At 40.4% G+C, this 19,864-nt stretch overlaps 1 protein-coding gene across 1 annotated transcript in view; it reads left to right on the top strand.

The window, feature by feature from the left end:
* BMERB1 (bMERB domain containing 1) overlaps positions 1–19,864 on the top strand; it is a 51,196-nt gene that overhangs the window by 9,364 nt on the left and 21,968 nt on the right. Inside the window, exon 2 of the mRNA XM_035548596.2 lies at positions 16,253–16,376. Within this exon, the coding sequence (XP_035404489.1) occupies positions 16,253–16,376 (124 nt within the window). The remainder of the gene's footprint in view (positions 1–16,252; positions 16,377–19,864) is intronic.

Genomic DNA, 19,864 nt, shown 5'->3' with positions numbered 1-19,864 from the left:
CTCTCTTTACTTTGTCTCCCTTTGCCTAATCTAAGTATGTTCTTTCAAAGGAAAAAAAAAGAAAACATCAACAACAAAAACCCCTATAACTCAAAATACAGCATTCCTACCCTAGAATCATGGAATATCCCAAGTTGGAATGGACCCAAAGGATCATCAAGTCCAACTCCTAATAATACATTAAGTTAGGCAGGAAGCTTACACCCAGAGAAGTCACACCCTGACTTACAAAATATTGTTTGTACACATTCCTAGAAGATTTTGTTTCACAGTGAGTACCTGACTCCAGGGTTCTGAGTACCCTAGGGTTTGTATAGGCAAAACTACAGCAATTTGAGGGCTGGACAGGCTACTCTCAGTGAATATAAAGCACTCTGAGCTTGTATAGTCCAAGTTGAGTCTCTGCAGCAGAAGCATAATGCAATGGTGCATAAACTTCAGGTTAATTCCCTATCAAACGTGAAGGGAATGTATGAGAGCTGTTCCAACAGGAAGCCAGGCAAAGCAATTTTTCAAGCGTCTTCCTAGTTTGTTTTGTTACACTGATCTCATAACTGCTGACGTAAGTTATTTTCTCAGTAACTGATAACAAATTCTATTGTGTTTACCTTTTATGTAGAAGTCTGGATATAAAATACCTTGGTGATAATTTCTTACAGTGAAGAAAATCACAGCACTTAATTTCATTTTTTAAAAATTGTGTCTAGCTCACAACAGAGTAAATCCAAGGTAATTGTTTCCCTCTGGAAAGCTGTTTCAGCCTTCTGTTGTAAGCAAGAAAAATCTGTCTCCTCTAAGTCCTCCACGTATATAGGTCTCTACACGAAGAACATTGTCATCGTAGCATGTTTTTGTTCACTCTGCACAAGGCAGAAGAGATGTCTTTCAGATGTCCAGTCATGTTTTCCCCCTGTTCTGTGTGTTTATATAAGGAGGCCACAGACAAGAAGCAGGAAACAGAGCTCCTCACAGAATATCCCTCAATAATTTCCCCAGGCCTCCTTATTCTGTAGGAAGGAAAAATGTCCCAGCTAGAAGCCATTTTAGATCTACTAGAACAGATGATCAGAGTTCTCCTCAGTTTCTGGGTACTCCTCTACAAACAGTAGGGAGAGTTTCAAGGAGACTGGAGAGCAATGACATTTCTGTGGGCAAAATCAGGCATCGGCTGGTGTTTGCTGGTGGGTGAAAGAACCAGGCGGTATGGGAGACAGTCACTGTGAGCTGTGTATCTTTCTAAACAAATCCATATTGCAAATGAGCTGAAACCAGATTCAAATAAAATAGCGTGAAATGTTTACAGCAATACTCGAGTATTAGTTTATACCTTGCTCTGCACCAACACAAATTAGGTCAGAGATAATCGATTGGGAAGATCAGTAAAAATGGCACTCACCACAAAGCCCTACTTAATCTAGGAGGTGATCAACTTTGTACAGTGATTTCTGAGGAAATGGTTTAAAGAAAGATATCCTTTCTTTACCAATAAATTTCTATGAAAAATAATTATGTAAGCAGTTTAAAAATGAGAACAAGAGGTAAATTCATTATTTAATGCTATATGTTTTTCTTAAACCACACTTCTGTAAGATCCATTATTAATCTGCTAATAGCAACACAGATGGACAGTAGGCTGAAACAGGTTACAGTGACTGTCTTTTATCTATCTGATAACACTTTCTCAATAGAGATCTTTTTTTGTTTTCTGCTGGTTGTGAGAAGTTTTCATACAAAAACAGGGGAGATATAAACACCTAATGGAATAGGAAAATCTGATTGTAAAGCCAAATAATTGAATAGGAAAGATTACCCGAGGGGGAAAGAGGAAAAAAGTGAAGGAAGCAATTCAGCTTAATTCATTTTTAAAAAATGACAGACTTCATCCTGGTGGCATCCCAATATTTTACTGAATGACAGATCTGTTTACAACTCTTCTTGAGCTTATGTTTAATTCACGTAGGGAATTTCTACCCTTAAGAAACATAGGAGGAGTCTGGTTTGTCATTTTTGTGGTAGCAGATTCCCAGAGATGTGCATGTCCGGCATATGTCAAAGATCTAGACCTCAGGCTTTGTAATCCAGAGATGTACTGAGATCTGGATGCAACTGAAAAAGCTAATTCTTTTTCTAAGACCTCCCTCATAATAAAGCTGTCTTCCTATATAAGAGATCCCTGACTTTGCACTGAGTACTTCTCACACACACAGTCATGATTTTTGCAAAGCAAGGAGAAATCTTTCATTTTCTTTTGTGAGGTGGCAAGGTCACCTATTACCTTGGTACTGAGAATTTCTCTGGGCAGTATTTTAAATGGGACATACTCCTAGGTTGGATATATAATTAAGAAAATCTTTTCCAAGGCTGTGATACATGAGGTAGCTGTGGTTGTGAGAAGAAAACTGTTCAAGAAAGTCAGCAACTCCCTTTCCATACCGAAACTGCTCAAATCTTGGCTCTAAAGCTGCTTATGCACAGCAAGTCAGGGGCCTCTATCTTCCCCAAAACAGGCAGGTGGGGAATGGGCATGGCCATTGCTTTGTCACTCTTCTTGACTGCTGGAAAAGATTTGTCAAGTGCAAATTGAAATGGAAAGAAGTACAGGAATTTCCTCTGCACCTCCTCCTGAGCCAGGAGGAAGCAGAGGGCACAGCTGGACACAGAGCCCCTTGGCTGGTGCCCCTCTTCCCAAGTCAGGGAAAACCAGCCCCTGCACCAAAGCATCCTGCCCTTCCTGAGCTAAATTGCTGGGGGGTTCTGCAAGCAGCAGTTAAGTGCTGAGACAGCTTCATGCAACATCAGCTAATTTGCCTCATCTGCAGAGATTTATTTATCCGTGGGTATGGGGAGAGAGGAGAGAGAAACCGGAACAGAACATTAGAAGCTTGCTGGGATATTGAAGGCACCCTTCTGTCAGGTTGGGTCAATAGAGGAAGCACTGATCTGAAATACTCTGTGGTACAGCATAGAAAGAGGAGGAAAAATGCCACTTACTTCAGTTATAGCAAAACAAATTAGGTTGGTTAGTTTCAAACTGACATGTAATGTGGTCTGGGGGAAATGCCTTTCACACCTCATCTAAAGCCACTAGCCAAACATGAAAAATCCTGTTGGCAGAGCATCTGGCAACAAGGACTGCAGCACTGATACCCAAACTAGAGTTCATTTAGAATTGGAAACAACAGTAGGAAGTCTGGAAAACATTCTTGCACAATTCAATTACAGTACTCTGTTAAGTCTGTCATAATTCTCTGCAGACCTCATTATATGGACAGCTCTTCTTCAAATCCCATTCAAAAGCACTTGATCCTTCTTTACACACAACAAGAACGGCCAGATGATACACCACAGGCTGTTTCACGAATGGACTGCAGTAGTCTTGACGAGAGTTTGTAGCTCAGTTCACGTCCTGTGGATGTTGGAAACCAGTCTGAAATGGTCGCACTGATACGGCAGATGCCCCTCCAGTGTGCTGTAACTGCTCTGAAAACATTCTGTCTCTGAGCAAGTCCTGTTTCCTCTCTGACAGTATATATGAGGCACTAGCAAAGACGCTCTGTGGTGCTAGATTTTTAAGTCTGATGTGTGGTAGGAACTGTACTGCGATGATATTAAGCAGGATTGAGCAGTCACTTGCAGACCAGCTTCCATGTGAAGGCATGCAGGTCATCTGTAATGACCTTATCCCAGTCACCATAAGGGGAAAAAATGAGACCTGCCACATTTAGAATCTGGATCTTGAGAACTGTCTCAACTCAGAAATGCAATTTATATTAAAACAGAGGATTCAGTTTCAGCTGAGTGCAGAATCACATGTGAATTCACGAATAATGTCTCTGGGGTTTCTTAATTCAATGGGACTTGAGTTTAAAAAGGATTTTATAAAAAGACATTAATTCCAAACTCCCTTTGCTGTTTTCATGATTCTGTTTTCCTAATTTATATGCATCTGCCCTCTAAGAGGCTGAAGAGATGTGTGCAGCTTTGTTATCATTGACTGTAATGGCAATTGGCTGAGGCATGCAAATTGCCTAGACATTCTTGGAATCAGCTTCAAAGTAGCATGGTTGAGCCCTGTAATTGCAATGTCAAAGCCCCTACAGGTTTTCAAGACCCAATCTGTGAGTCTCATTATGGTAATTTACGGTAGTGGACATAATTCTGCATACTCTGAATTTCTTTATATCAGAAGCACTCCCTGCAAACTTCAATCACGTTAAAAAATTCTTTATTTCTGTCTTAATAGTAAGACACTATCAAATCAGGCCTGGGGCTTTTATTTCTTTGTTTATGGGAAGACTTTCATAGGAAGTTAGATTTATCGTACATTTTCAAAGAAACAATTCATTATTAATTTTGGATTCCTTAGGCATTTATTGTGGTAGATGCTGAAATTGTTTTCTGATCTGTAAATATGTTTTGTATCAGCTTTTAAGCTGCTGCCAGAGGGTGTGCTACTGAGGAAAAGTCCTCTCTCTCCCCCTAAAATTGTCTGTTTAGGGGACTGTCCAGGGCATTGTGAGTCACAGATCAAAGACATGATATAAAAATACAGAAAGCTAGTAGAAGTCTCAGTGATAGAAAAAATTACATGTAAATAGTAATCATAACACTATAAAATAGCACCAGACGATATACAGATTTACAACTAGAAAGAAATCATTCTAGTTACAGATTATTAGGTAGCAAACTGCCCTTTCATACTGAATCAGTTCCTTGCATAAGCAAACACCCTGTCCTGGTTTCAGGTAGGACAGAGTTAATTTTCCTCCTAGTAGCTGGCAGGGTGCTATGTTTTGGATTAGGATGAGAAGAGCGCTGATAACATGCTGATGTTTTAATTGTTGTAGAGCAATGCTTACACCAAGCCAAGGACTTTTCAGCTTCTCGCTCTGTCCTGCTAGCGAGCAGGCTGGGGGTGCAGCAGGAGCTGGGAGGGGACAGACCCAGGACAGCTGACCCAAACTGGCCAAAGGGGTATTCCATACCATCTGACGTCATGCTGAACAATATATAGGGGTGGCTAGCCGGGGTGGGGGGGCCGGCTGCTCGGGGATAGGCTGGGCATCGGTCAGCGGGTGGTGAGCAATTGCATTGTGCATCACTTTGTACACATTATTACTATTATTATTATTATTATTATTATTATTGTTATTATTTTCCCTGTCTTAATAAACTGTCCTTATCTCAACTCACAGGCTTCACTTTCCCGTTTCTCTCCCCCATCCCGGAGAGGGAGGGGGGAGGGTGAGCGAACGGCTGTGTGGTGTTTGGCTGCCAGCCGGGCTAAACCACAACACACCCTTAGATCCAGGTGGAAGAACGTGAAAGCAGAGATGGTGGTGTCTCAACGCGATAGTTTGATTTGACAGGATGCATACTTACGACTTCTTAAATGGAGAAAGAGTCTGGAGTCTGTGTGGACAGTGTCTGACTGCAGAAACACTGGACCTCAAAAAGTTAAATTCTACCTGAATACTGAAAGAGTAAAGCCCCAGATAATGGTCAAATTATTTTTTTCTGCTTCCTGAGTCCACCCTCCTGCAACTGCAGACAATCACGCGATACCTGAGTTTATTCGCAGGACTTCTACTGTTTGCTTTGTTCCCGTGAAGGGAGGGCAGACCCTTAAAAGACCCAAATGCTCTGATCTTATTTTAAAATACCTTTGGTTCCATTCATCCAGTATCCTACTTCAAAGACTGCTTCAGTGTGTCACTGCTTTGGATAGTTACTAGTTTTCGTTCTAAATGTATTCTTTACGTAATGGCTTACAGCAGCCATTATCATTTAACATAAGTAATCCTTTCCACTGCCCTGATCCTCTCTTCTTGGCCACCAAAACCTCCATCATCACAAGCAGACGAGTTCCACAATTTTGACAGCATCAAAAGTCAGGAGAATGCTGAAAACCGAAAGCTTAAGTACAAGATAGAACAAATAGAATTTATCATCCAAATACAGGATGGCAGTATAGATTTTAAGTTACATTAAGGGTAGGCCTGAATATCACATTAAGTCCTGAGCATCACATCAAATTTCTTACAAGCCCTCAAGACTGGTACAGATTCGCAGGATCGTCACTGTCAAAGAAAGATGAACAACTACTGAGAGAGGAGCTGTTTTCTCCAGATACCTTCACAACCAAATTGATGTCTTCTATGGATAGAGTAGTTTCTTAGACTAGAGAGAGCTTTTTCCTGGGGGAAGTGTAAGATTAAAGGGTTGTATAATTAGAAACCCACTTAGGAAATTGGAACTGTCATAAATTGACAAAAGACAAAGCCAAGAATAATTACTGCTTGTAAATTTCTCAGGATAACAAACAAGACAATTTAATTGATGTTTTTTTTAGAGGCAAGATCTTTATAGATTTACCGTTATGGGCTTGTGCTGGTATCTTTAAATAGGGAACATGGTCAGAAAATGGAAGTAGAAAGTTGGGACCATCATTTGACTATAAAACTTAGAGTTAGTAAAGTACTGTAGACCATCCTTAATTAACCATCACTTTTACTGCCTGAATGTCTACTTCTGTTTGGAAATATGTTGAATTAGAAAACACAAAGCAGAATTTATTTCAGGTTCAGTTTTTAAAACAGCCTTTCTTCATTGCGACACTACTGTAATCTAGAATAATATGCTGTAATGTAGAAATACAGCATAAAAGATGCAGAGCAACAAAGAATCTCACTTGGGCACTGGGCAGGTAACAGGCACTTTCTTACACATCAGACATGAAAGGAGTCAATGTGTGCAGTATTTCCAAGTATGATACCATAGAAACCAAAAGGACTTTGAGAGTTAGAGGAAGGAGTTAATATTCAACATTGTGAATCTGGAGTTCACATTTCAAGAGAAGTCTCAGTGAGACCACAGTGCACAAAAGCCTGAAATAGGAAAGAATAGACCGCCGCTGACATGCTTTTTGCAAAGGTAAATAATGAAAAATAAAAGGTCAAAGCTTGAAGATAAGAACAAGAAAGTACAGGATATGCTACTCAAAGAGAATCTTCTGATAACAAGAGGCTCTTTGATATGGAACAGAGGGCAGTGATTCTGGAAGTGCAGTGGGCAATCACACAGTGCTTTTTATATTCTCTGCTTATCTAATTTTAAAATTGGGTCATACGATAGAGAATGAGACTTTTGAAGTAGAAAGTCAGGTTGTAGTATGTCTAGACTGTAGATCTAACTGCAATGATTTAAAAAAAAATAATTAACGGCCTGGACAAAATAAATCCCAATATTATAGTTGTGCTGTTGCACTCAGCTCACAGATGACTGTTTGAACAGATCCATTTCCAGTCACATCAGATGAATTTAATATGCCTTGGAAGGAATTAATATGGCAAACAGCATGATCTCTGGTGTTTTCTACCATTAGTTGGTTTGTTTTTTGGTCACCACATGGTAATTTAAAGACTTGCTCAAATTCTGTTGAATTCAACAAAATGGTGAATGTCAGTTCTGTCCTGGGATTTTGCTTTTTTTTCTCGCATTCTTTCTTCCCTCTGCTTTCACCAAAGGCTAGCACATCACATCCCAGTTCTACAAAATTAATCACGTTGTTAGTTTTAGGCACAAAATACCAACAGATTTCTACAGATTTCTGAAAAGCTGAGCCTGAACTTCCAGCACTTTTTCATGCTTACTCTTCTTCAAAGGCAAAATAGTTGCATGCCTAGAAAGGCAATTTAAATATGACACATGCAAAAGGAAGGAAAAAAAAAGAAGCTGAAGTGAAAGACTCTTGTTGACTTCAGTGAGTGTTGGATTAGGAGAAGGGACCTGCAGGGCTGATCATCTCCGCAAGACAAATTCATGCTTTCCTGTCCCCTTGACCCAGCTGTTTTTTCCCTACAGAGCGTATATGGTGTAGGGCTTACTGCTCATATTTCTGCATAGAAGGAAACTATGGTTTTGTTTTGTTTATCATTTTGAAGTTATTTACATATGCTTAGTGAATGCTTATCAGAGTATTCAAAGATGGCAGAAAATACGTATAAATTACAACATATTCAAGCTTTGCATAAAACTGCACATTCTCATTCTAAGTCATGGTAGCCTATTATTAGAAAACAGGAGATAGTAATTCATATATAATGACAACAGATTATCTTTGATATTCAGTGTTGAATATTAAATAAGACTGAGAGGTGGTCAAATATTGAATGAGAGGAGAGATGAATAGAGCAAAAGAAATAATCATATTATCAACCCATGACTTCTTCCAATGGTTGTGATATTTAATTCAGAAAAAATTGAAACAAACCTTCCAAAGTGCCCATATTGGGCATACAGTAAATACATCTTTTTAGGATGCTTGTGCCTTTCCTAGTCTTTACTAATGCTGCTAGTATGTCCTACAATCACATATTATCATTTTAATTATAAAAAATACCTATTTCCAGAAGAAATCTGTGCAAAAGCAGCTATTATCCTAAGGGATGATAAGAAGTACTTTTTATTCTCTCTGGTTGCAAAATAAAAATATTTTCACTGCAGCTGATGCTGCAACAGTGCTTTTCCCACTGAGTCTAAGCATTACTATAAAAGCAAGTTCTCCTTTCCTCCCACAAATGGCAAGTCTAAATGTGAGATAATTCATTTGCATCATCTCAGAGAGGTGTCGTGCTTCTCTGCAGGTTGTAGCAGGGTCTCTCTACAGACAGGAATTTGTTGTCTCTTGGTTGTGGAATTGCTGAATGGACTACAGACATGAAGGGACTGCTCAGGTCTAGTTCTTTATCTCAGAACATAAATGATCTTGAAGCAGAGCACCAGAGAGCTGAGTTGGCCAGTACTCTGACATCAGGTTTACTGGAAACATAGATGCACCACTGTTCCCCATGAATATCACCCATTTTCTCCTTCCCCAAATGACTGTTCAGAAACAGGGATATTTGGTGACCGTGACATTCCCTGACATCCTGGCATTTAATCACCTTTCAGTATGCCTCTCTGGCACCTTCCTGCCAAAGGGGTTCCTTAGGGCTGCCAGATTTCACAGCTGCCTGTTGTGAAGCCAGGCTGTAAGGCCAATCAACCAGCCCAGAAGTCTGCCCTGAGACATAGAGCATGAGAAAAAAACAGCCTTGGGATTTCCAGGTGCCCTGCTGTCTGACAAAGATGTTGGAAGCTTTCATGCTTGGTCCAAGCCAGTATTTCGGGGCTCCAGGATTACCTCCTGTGCACCTGGGAGCTGGACTGCAGTTGCATCTTCTGCTTCCACGGCCTTCTGGCTCTGCGCAGAGAATTCAGCAGCTCCAGAACTGCAAGGCTGCTCTGATTCCCCATTCTCTGACAGAAAAACAGGCTCTTCGCACAGATAGTTAATTCCCTTTGAATTGATAGTAAACTTACTGAATCCAAAATATATCCCCCGAATACTCTGAACTCCACTTCACTGGCAGACTCAGTTTTGTCAGAATGTTTCTGGCCACCATTACTTGCAAGAACAAAGCACGTCCAGCCACCTAAGGAGGATATCTGCTCAGACTGTGTAAGCTCAAAGTGCATTTCATGGCGCCTATGTGTCACTGATTCCAAAATGAATAATGGTGTTGCTCAGCCCATGAAGAAGTATTAAAATGGATTCCAAAGCTGTAACAGCCACAACGAGAAAGAAAGACTTCAGCTTTCTGCTAGAAGCAAAATTCAACTCTGTCATCTCCAGTATTCTGTGCTATTGATGGAGGCAAAGTGATTCTGAGAACTTTAGCACATATAAGGGCAATAGAACATTACATTTTTGCTCTTCCAGTAACAGTCTCCGCACACTACTGCCATCTTTAGAGATTACTATTTCCCAGTGTTAAAACTCATCAGGTGCGTGCACTCCTGTTGCCTTGATGTAGCCTATTAGCTGGTTACTGAGGCCTGATACAACCAGCAGCGTGATTCCAACATTTACTAAATTGGCTGTCATCACCAGTCTGTCTTCAGTGCAAGAGCTGAAACAGGAGGGCCAGTTGACAAGTAGAGGGAAGAGACTGCCCTGAGGGAGAAGCCTGCAGCATTTCCTAGGCTAACCCACTGAACTGGTCTGTATTTTGTGCTCTGCAGGAGGAGGACTGACTCCTGGGATGTGTGTAGGGGGGCCTTCATCTCAGAGGCATTGGGACTCAAGACAGTACAAAACTTTTCTTAACACTGTTCACGGAAGGAGAAAATGTGAAGCACAGAGTTTATGTAATGCACATCAAAACAGTCAATATGGCTGCGTGCTGCTGTTTGAAACAGATGTGCAGTGATCTGGTACAGGTTGCTATATTCTATATTTACATATGCAGATTCCTTTGGAATGTTTCCAGCAATCATCAAAAGAAAGGGATACCCTGACAAAATGAGCCTTCTTCCAAGGGTTGCTGCAGTCATGAGGACTATTTCCATTTCTAACTGTAGGGGGAGGATCAGCACTGGGTACAACAAAGGCTGGCAGCCCTATAGTCGAAATGAGCCCTGTGCTGAGAGTCACAACAAGGTATGCAGGGGCAGCATCCTCACTGGCAAGGGCGCACTCCAGTGGTGTCTGAGCAAGGGGACAGAGCAGGTCTGGTGACAATGCCCAGGGCCAGCACAGTCCAGATCTCCAGACAAAACCCCCAGTTACAAGGCAGCTCCAAGTAGGAAGTCAAGTCCAGGTCTCGGAGGGAGGGAGTGGGCAGAGTCTCAGCTTGAAATCTGCTGCTGAGCAAAAGGAGGGGGAAAGGATGGGGAACCTTTGCTGAGGCCTCTCAAGGTCAGATGCCTGCCCCATGTCCAAACCAGCTGTGAGCCCAGAGTGGTGGGATGTGCTCAGAGCCGTGACAGTTAGGTCACTTCCACACTGGAACTGTCCTGTACCACCTTCACCCTTTCCTCAGTCTCCCCATTTTAAAATGCCTGCCTGTCATGGAAGCCAGGAACAAAATACATTGCAGCTGCTTGTGCCGTGTTTAGCTATTGGCTATATTTATATGGTAATTCCAGCATAAACCATTGAAAAACACCATTCCACAAACATGCCAAATTTAATCATTGCTAGGATTCACAGTAATAGAATGCTGCAGCAGGCTAGATTAGGAATGAGTAATTAGATGTAGCTTTTTCTGCATGGGTTAGTTATTTGCCACTGCATCCTGCCCCAGATGAGTTAAATTAAAAAGAAAAAAAAAAACAACAACAGCAAACACCATAGTATGTGAGCCTCTGAATACACTTGAGACAAAAGTAAATGGTATAGTAATAGGCCTGGCTACAAGACTACTCAGTCATGCCTCCAGGTGACAAGCTAGTGACAAGCTGCATGAACAATCTGATAATTTGATTCTTTTCACATGAACGTTTTTTATCTGGAATATTTTGTACTATACCAGTTTATTTTTCTGCATTATGGAACTATTTCAGTTTCCACCTAGCGTTCTTTTTTTAAGCTGTACCATCTGGTTCTCTTTTCATCTGTCTCTAACCTGTGCCTCCTGCTTACTTCTGCTTTGGCTCATCAACTAACAGCGGTCGTGAAAGTCTTGATTTTGATACCTGAAACAGCACTGGGAGTTGCTCTATTAGCCTTTAATATACTTCAGTGAAAACAGATCAGTTTAAGAATTTCATTCAGTTCTTGAGAAAGAGCAGTGCTGACCCAAATTTGGAACAAAATTTAGCCATTAACAGCATTTTAACAAAGATTATTATATTATCGGACAATTTAAGGGAGTGGAAATAGGCCTCAAATTGTTCAGTTTAAATCCAGTCTGGAACAGCAATGACTTAAAATCATTGTCAACTGAAGCACTGTAGCTGGGTGGGCTGAGCAGCAGGTTTGTTGCTGAGTGGTGTCTACGTTCGAGAAGCCATGCAACTGGTTTGCAATGCAATCCTTTCAAGAGCTCTCAGAAGTCATGGATTGACTAATCAGAGTCTCCTTGAAGATAGTTCCTTCATGTCAAAGATGAAGAAAAGTGGCAGGTTAGCTGGGTCATTACCCTTACCTTTGCTGGAGCTCCTCTGTTGCTAAATGACTCGGATGATTCTTCAAGACTGAGTGATTGACGGCTTCCAAGTGCAGCAAACTCACAAGCAAGGGAAAGGATAAATGATGTCCTGAAGAGACGCTGAGATCCAGCAGACCTTGGCTCTGCCACAGACTTGCTGTGTATCCATAAGCAACTCATTGCTCAGCTCTTACTGCCTCTACTGCAAATCGGGCACTGTTACAGGTAGAGTTCTGATTGTTGTTCAATATGAGGATACTATCAGAATAACAATGACATAGTTTTGGGTTCCTAAGGCATGGGTTCATAACTGTTTGCATTACTGATACACCTCACATTCTCCATGCCCCTGACTTTGACAAAGATGATGATAACAAAACCCTGAAATTATAATTAAACCAATGGTTCTAGAGCACAGGGAGCTGCTCAGTGGACAACAGGGTACTTGCATCAAGTGACAGCAGTAGGATTTCTGCTGATGATTAGTTTTTCCATACAGCATTTCTTACCAATTTGTCTGAAACTACTGACACCAAGTGTAATGTGTTCTCCCATTTCTCCTTCTGTTGCTTCAGGCTTCTTTTAAAGTTTTCTTTGTACTTATCAACTCAATAGACATTTTATTTTTTGCTGCTTCTCATCACAGGTGGCTAATGTTCCAATTCTGGCTGGCACACTGAGGATGCAGTGTGATCATTAAGTTAATGCCCAGTTTAACTATACCGGTCTACATTTAAATTGAAGCAAAAATATGCATAAGTAGCTTCCTCTTCAGTCCCGCTCATTATATGTAATAGCTTGATAATTTCATTTCTATGTAGCAATTATTTTCATGTTAATATCCTTTTGTGCATACAGTAATAATATTGTACTTGTTTCTTTGTCACTGAAAATTATCCTGGAGATTGTAGAGCTCAGAGAATAGTTCAGTCCTGTCACTAGCTGTGACTAATCTGTGTTGTCTCCACTTTCGCTTATTGAATTTTGTCTCATTACCAGAGTCAGAGCTTTGATTTCTATAATAATAATATACGTGAAAAAATAGTTGACTAATGCATGCCAGCTCTAAATAAAATTAAAGGTTTCTCCTTTCTTTTATGAAAAGGCAAGAGGCTTCTGTGTGAAGCTGTTCAGAATCATGTCTCAGAGCACTAAAGGTGTCAGCAGAGCTAGAACTTTACTCGAAGCCTTAACAACGTTAACATATTCTTTCCCAAGAGCTTTCATCACAGGAGCACAAATCATTTTCTGAACAATAATTATCCATTAGAATTGCTGCTGCCAGGTAGGCCAATTATCCACTAAGTTAGAAGAGAAATTCATATACAAACAGGTGAAGGTGTGAGGTGGGAATCCTGATCTCTTCAGAGGCTCATGATTTCCAGAGCGTCTGCACACTTGTGCTCTACTGTTTCAGGATTTTCAGGAAATACTGTTCTAATTGTGCATTTTACCCTCAAAGCCTGCCTTAAAAATGTGTACTCTATAGAGAGGGCCAAAGTGGGTGGCATACTGCAGCACTGTTGGGTTTATCAGACCTATGGACTCACCTATATAAAGTAAATTAGCAGCTGTCAAAGGAGCTTACTTAGTCTTTATGTGTTAGGAAGGGAGGTCCAGATAAAGCTGGAGATGCAAAATGGTTTTGTTCCTTAATTGTGTACAAGTGAACATGCATAAAGCAGGGCCAATATCCTTCGGTCCCTCCTCCTTGGAAGACTGTGCATACCCATCTAGAATTGGCTGTTAATCTCTTCCAGCACCACAGAATCCCACACTTAGTTCTCTGTATTCTTACCTTCAAATACCTTCCTATGTCAACTGCCCTGTTTTTTTTGTCTCCAAGTTGCCTTAATCCAGTTCCTCCTAATACTCCTTCCAGTCTGAAATCTCTATGAGAATTAAGTTTTTTACAGTATGCTCACAGCACACATGCTGCTATGGAGATAAACTCCACTACTCCTTCTACGTCTGTATTGTTCTAGCTGCATCTCCAAGTTCACAGACAGGTTGTGAACTAAGATCTTATGGTTTCTATATTTATTTCGTCTACTTTCAAACCTGTGGTGCCTTGCTTATATTTTGGATTATTTTAAAATCATTGCATAATTTTGGATAGCTTTCAAGACTATTTTCTCAGGTTCAAACACACGTTGAGTGGGATGTGAAGGAGAATCTGTGACTGTTTGCAAGAGGTCAGACTAAACTACTGCTGTCACAATAATTCTTGCCTTGGCTCTAAGCATGTGTGGCATAAGGTTTGTCCATGATTCCCCTCCTGAACTATTGAAATCACATTATGATAGCTGATCTGATCCAAGGGGTAATACTGTGGCACTTACAGCTACAGTTGCAGAGGGAAATAAATTAGTTCCTTTTTTTTTTCTTTTTTTCCCTATTTCTTGAGCTCTTGAGAACTAATTTTAAAATGTATATGCGTATATCTGTGTGTGTATGTGTGATATTTGTGGCTTGTCCTTCTAATTACTGGTATTAATGGCTTTATTTCATGGTAGCACCAGAATAACTTCCCATCTCCTGCTTAATATTTTTGGAAAATAAATTTGCATCAAAGCTAACTTTGCTGCAGGCAGTTAAAACAACTCCACAGCACTGAAAAGCAACAAGGGGCAGAACTACACTTACAGAATCTTTGTCCTAGTTTCTTTGAAATGCTGTCTGATAAAACATCTCAAGTATTGTATTATAATTGTGACCACCTGTTAGTGGTAGGACAGCACGCTAAGGGCTCTGCTGTTAAGTTCCAGACTTCACTATAGTATAGTTCCTCATTCCCAAATGTGGTTGAGGGTGTGAGGGGAGGGGGGCTGGATACAGTCCCTGAGGGTGTTTTCACTGGAGCTCACCCTTCCTGAAACATGTCTAGAGGCTCCAAGTTTTTAAGCTTCTATTTCAACACCCAAGTTCGTGGCTGGGATTTCAAAAGACGCGTGAGCTTTGCACTGTGGAGCTAGCCATCAACAACAGAACTGGAACAAGGCTTCTTAGGACATCTAGGCTATACCTCCAGTAAATATGCCCCAACAAACACAGTGATTACTGGTAGGAAATTCCGTCTTCTACAGGCAGTAGTTGTGTGTTCAGACACACAAGATAGCCTTACTTTACCAACAGTTTTGCAATCTGAGTTTTAAAAACAACTGTGGAGAAATGGCTGTTCTCTCATGTGAGAGATTGTGTCACTTTTTAATATTTATTTATCCACTTTCTTCATTATGAACTGAAGCCAAAAAAAGCAGACAATACTAGCAGGATAACTTAAAACAAGCAAACAAAAAAAACATTAAGGCCAAATTTATTTTCCTTATATCCTCCAGAATTTCTTTAATTTGCTTCCATTTTGAGAGAACAGCTGTTTATGAACTATGCCGATGCAGAGCTTGTATTTGCTGAGACTTTGTAGTTCTGTTCCTACTCCCAAGTTTCTGTCAGAAATTCTTCTCAGCTTAGTCTGTCATGAGAAACTTTGGAATTTGTCTCATAATAATCAAGCAGCTTTTTGTCTCCTGTCTTCTGCTTAGTCATGGATGATACATTTTGACCTTTCCATTTTTTATTTTTCAAACCAATAGGGCTGAAACAGGCCTGCTTTCAGGGGTGTGTCTGCATTTGGGTACCAAAACATGAATGCACTCAACATGTTAGTGTCTCAAATCTTGTTTAAATGAAATTTTGTTTGAAATGAATCAGTGCCCTCGGTAGGAACACTCAGCTCTATGAAGGGTTAGGCCCTGTGTCATTTCTATCCACATCTTTGGCTCTTCTGTAGTGGGTCTGGGCTGTTGCTCACACTGAGATAGTGGAATGAAATAGAGAGTTACAAGAATTAAAAATGAGAAACCTGCATCTTTTTACATGGCCTGCACTTGGGCTAAGACAAGACTCTTCAGAGTTGCAAGTAATTGCTTTGAATGAGTTTTGTAGCTATGGCTATACTTGCAAAGTTTGTAGTGATACCAATTAAGGAAGAGTAGCTGAAGTTATGCACTGGGTTAGGATTCCCCAGAGGTGTGATGGCTTCTGACTAGAAATGAATGTCACTTTGGTTTAGGGATTCTTTGACTGCAAAATGATTACATCAAAAGTAATAAGCAAAACAATAGAGAAAGCAGTCAATGTAGCACTCAGCTATTCTCCACTACTTGCATTAATTACCCCATAGCCAGATAGCTCTGTGATTAAATTCACATTCCTAAAAAGCCCTGTTAAGACAATTGGACTAGCTTCATTCATTTTCTCTCTTCTTTCACACACAGATCAACTTGACATAATTTCAATGGCTGAAACAACAATGATGCCTGAGGAAATTGAGCTAGAGATGGCAAAGATCCAGAGACTTCGGGAAGTCTTAGTCAGAAGAGAATCAGAACTCAGGTTTATGTAAGTATCAATTCTTCTGGGAAAATACTATGCAAAATTAATCAAAATAGGAAAGGATGCTATTTAGAAGACTTTTATCTGCTTGACATTTTAAAAGGAAGAAAGATAAAGAGCATTCAAGCTAGGTGAATGCTTGCAAAATGCCGCTGGGAAATGATTTTCGTAGTTGCAAAGGAAATTACCTTTTTTATGCAGCATGATTTGCAGACTATATAAAAGGGATCTATTACTTACAAAAGGAAACTTTAGCAAAGTGTGTGTCTACAGAGCATATTTTTATACCTGACTTCAGTCCGTTCTGGGAATGATATTTGTCTGAAGCTAATTCAGGCTTTGCTCCTCACTTCATTAGTGGTCTTAGCTCATGTCACAAGAGAGCACACTGTGTTCTGGACTAACAGCAGCCAAGGTTTGACATTTGTTAAATGGAAGCTATTAAGTTTTGAACACAAAACACATTTTGATGCATCAAATTAAATAGCAATATTCCATGAGAGATTTTCAAAACTGTCAAAAGGGTCAGGCATAGGAGCTCCACTAAAGGTTAATGAATATTAATCCCATTCTGATGATGAAGTCAGTATGGTTTATATTCCTATATCACTGAATTTAGACAATAAGGACTTATTAATAGGGAGTATATTATTTTGAAGTCCCATCTGTCTTTGTGTACTGCAGATCAGAAACTAGCACCTTTGCTGACAGGCCAACAACTGCAGTAGGTCTAAAAACCTGCTGAACACCATTTCTTGGCAATAATGAAGCTACATTACCAGGAAAAAAACAAAACAAAACAACAACTTACAGAATCACAGAATGGTTTCGGTTAGAAGGGACCTCCAGAGATCATCTCTTCTGCTTGTAAGGTAAAGAGATAAGACTGGCACTTTAACTATTATTACTGGAGGTTAATTTCAGTGCCCTGACTTACTTGTGCTGCCAGAAGTAGGAAGCCTTACCTGCGAACAGCACAGAGCATATATACAGCCACTGCTTAGAGATCTTTGGAAATAAGGACTGGTTACAGTTACCTTTAACAGTGCTGTAGTGCTACAAATAAAGTAAACAAAGCCAGTTCTGTCACACTTGCTCCTGGTAATCAAGTTAGTACTTGATAATTGGCTTGTACATAAATTTAATCTGAAAAAAGCCACATCATTGAACCCTGCAGTTCTCTTGACATTTTCTATATCAAACAAACACTGGGATAGAAATAAACTGTCCCAGTGAATGAAAGCCATGGCAGACACCAGCTTGTCATACTTCTGCATGTTCTTCCCTTGTTCTATTTGTTCTCGTATCCAGTCTGTTCTTTTCATTTCCCCTGTGCTCACACTCATCACACTCACCACTCTGTATCGCTTGGCAGGTATTTCAGTAATGAACTGAACACAGAGGAGCTTGGTTATTGAAAAGGGAATACAACTGACATTCATTCTGAGCACAGTGCTCTTCCTGCCTTAGATATCCAAACACACCCTGCCTAGAGCTATCCAGGAGGACTCCCCAGCTGTCCACTGTCTGAGTGAGGAAAGCTTTTCTGAGCAGCTATATCAAAGTCTCCACTAAGGCTGGCCCTAGGTACTAGCAAAGCAGGCAGGTGACAGAGGCAGCAACTGTCAGAGATGGCTCCACTACTTTGTATTTCATAAATCCTGGAAAGCTCAGCTGGTTGCTGCTGCCACTGCCTTCAGCAAGGACTGAGGTCTGTGCCACAGCCCCAGCCCCTCTCATTCCTTCAGCAGCAGTACACCAACTGTTCCAGGGATGTTCACCCAGGTTTCTAGCCTGACTCCTCCGTTCTCTGTGGCACAATGTCCTGGCTCTGCTCATTAATCGTTGAGGCAGTAAAATTCAGTTTGTTAACACCACTAAGATGGTGAGATACATCTCTGTCTGCTCTGGCACTCTGCTTGCAACCCAAGACTGCACTGATCATGATTTTTAAAGCCCCCTGTATGCTTCCTATCTTTCTAAGCCCATTTACAACAAGTTCTTCATATTGGCTGCACTATATGTGAAACGAAAAGCAGTCCCTCTCACACAAAGACCTCCAGAATTAGAACATGCTTCCTTTAATACCCTTTAGGAGTCCAAAAATTATCTACTTGACTTTTGTCTCATTTTTTAAACGTTTTTACATTTTATTCCTGACAGTAAAGGTGAATGGGAAGGACGTTGCTAGTGGTGCCCAACTAGTGTAGCAGCAGCTGTTCTTTACTGCCTTTCATTCTGAGTAGTTTACAATGACAGGGGCTCAGCTGTATTTGACTTTTAAAAACATATACTAACCTGAATACATTAACCTCCCGCTGAGATTAACAGCACAAATCACAGTTACCTCAGTGATCCAAGTTTTGTACCTGTTTAACTAGGCAAATTACATAAACTCTCACTCCTAGACATACTGTAGAAGACTTTATATGTGGCCGTATTTACTGCTTTTCAGTTATTTCCTGAAGTAGTGGATTGCCAGTATACCAAGACCAGAAGTCTGTATGTAGGTCATGAATTTTAGTAATTGGTTTCTCCTGACAGGACTAGATTCTCCAATGAATGACCTATAAAACCAACTACATGAAACTGTGCTGTGTCTGAAAGGTTTAAAACTCACTTGGCTTTGAACATGTGGCTGCCAACTAGTACTGCTACACCTATGCCCAGACCATTGAATTGAAGATAGCATTAATGAGAACCAGATCGCTTTAGTTTGTATGCCCACTTTAGCCTTTTGTTCTATTATAACAAAAGAATAAGACATACATATAGTAACAGAGACAATGTGTGGTACGTTTGTATTCCTGCTGTTTTTTCCCTCATGCTGTTAGCAACAGAATAGAAATTCTCTTCATTTAAATTGGGTGTTATTTAGTTCTTACAAAAGCATGAACAATACGATGCACTAATTCCGTATCAGTTACACATCCAGGCACAGATTACATCTCTAGCTGCTTTTTAAAAAATAACGGTTCATTCTTCTCACTGTCTCTCTGTATTACTTATTTTTTGCATTCACATGTAGCCAGGTCCTAAAGCTAGGAAAAAGTATATTGTAGCTGTTATTTAAAGGAGAAGAAAAAAAAGGAATAAGCTAGAGGGTTTATGCTCTGAGTGTATCACCAGCCCTAATGGTGGCTGTGGCTCTCTCCTGTTGGAGGCATGCAGCCTGTCAGCTTTACTTATACACACCAGCAACTACCACAGTTCTTTCTTCACTTTACAGACACTGTATTTTAACAATGTTCACACTTAAGAATAAGGAAACAAAACACCCCAAGCCAGACCTGTTGTTGACAGAAATCAGAGCAAGGTTTTCCCCTGTCAGAGCCATGGAGGTTTAATCTATGCAAGGAACTTGCTCTGGCTGCTAGCTGAAATTACTGTTTACCTTGAAGAAGATGCACAAAGCAGACCAAGGTGCGATAATAAAACTCACCTTCACTGATGTTTGAAACAGCTTTGCAACAAGACTTGTTACGTTCTAACAG

Source organism: Cygnus atratus, chromosome 15 (genome assembly GCF_013377495.2).
Source record: "Cygnus atratus isolate AKBS03 ecotype Queensland, Australia chromosome 15, CAtr_DNAZoo_HiC_assembly, whole genome shotgun sequence".
Classification (NCBI taxonomy): Eukaryota; Metazoa; Chordata; class Aves; order Anseriformes; family Anatidae; genus Cygnus; species Cygnus atratus.
The sequence above is the reverse complement of the archived record's forward strand: the minus strand, read 5'-3'. Positions and strand labels throughout refer to the sequence as shown.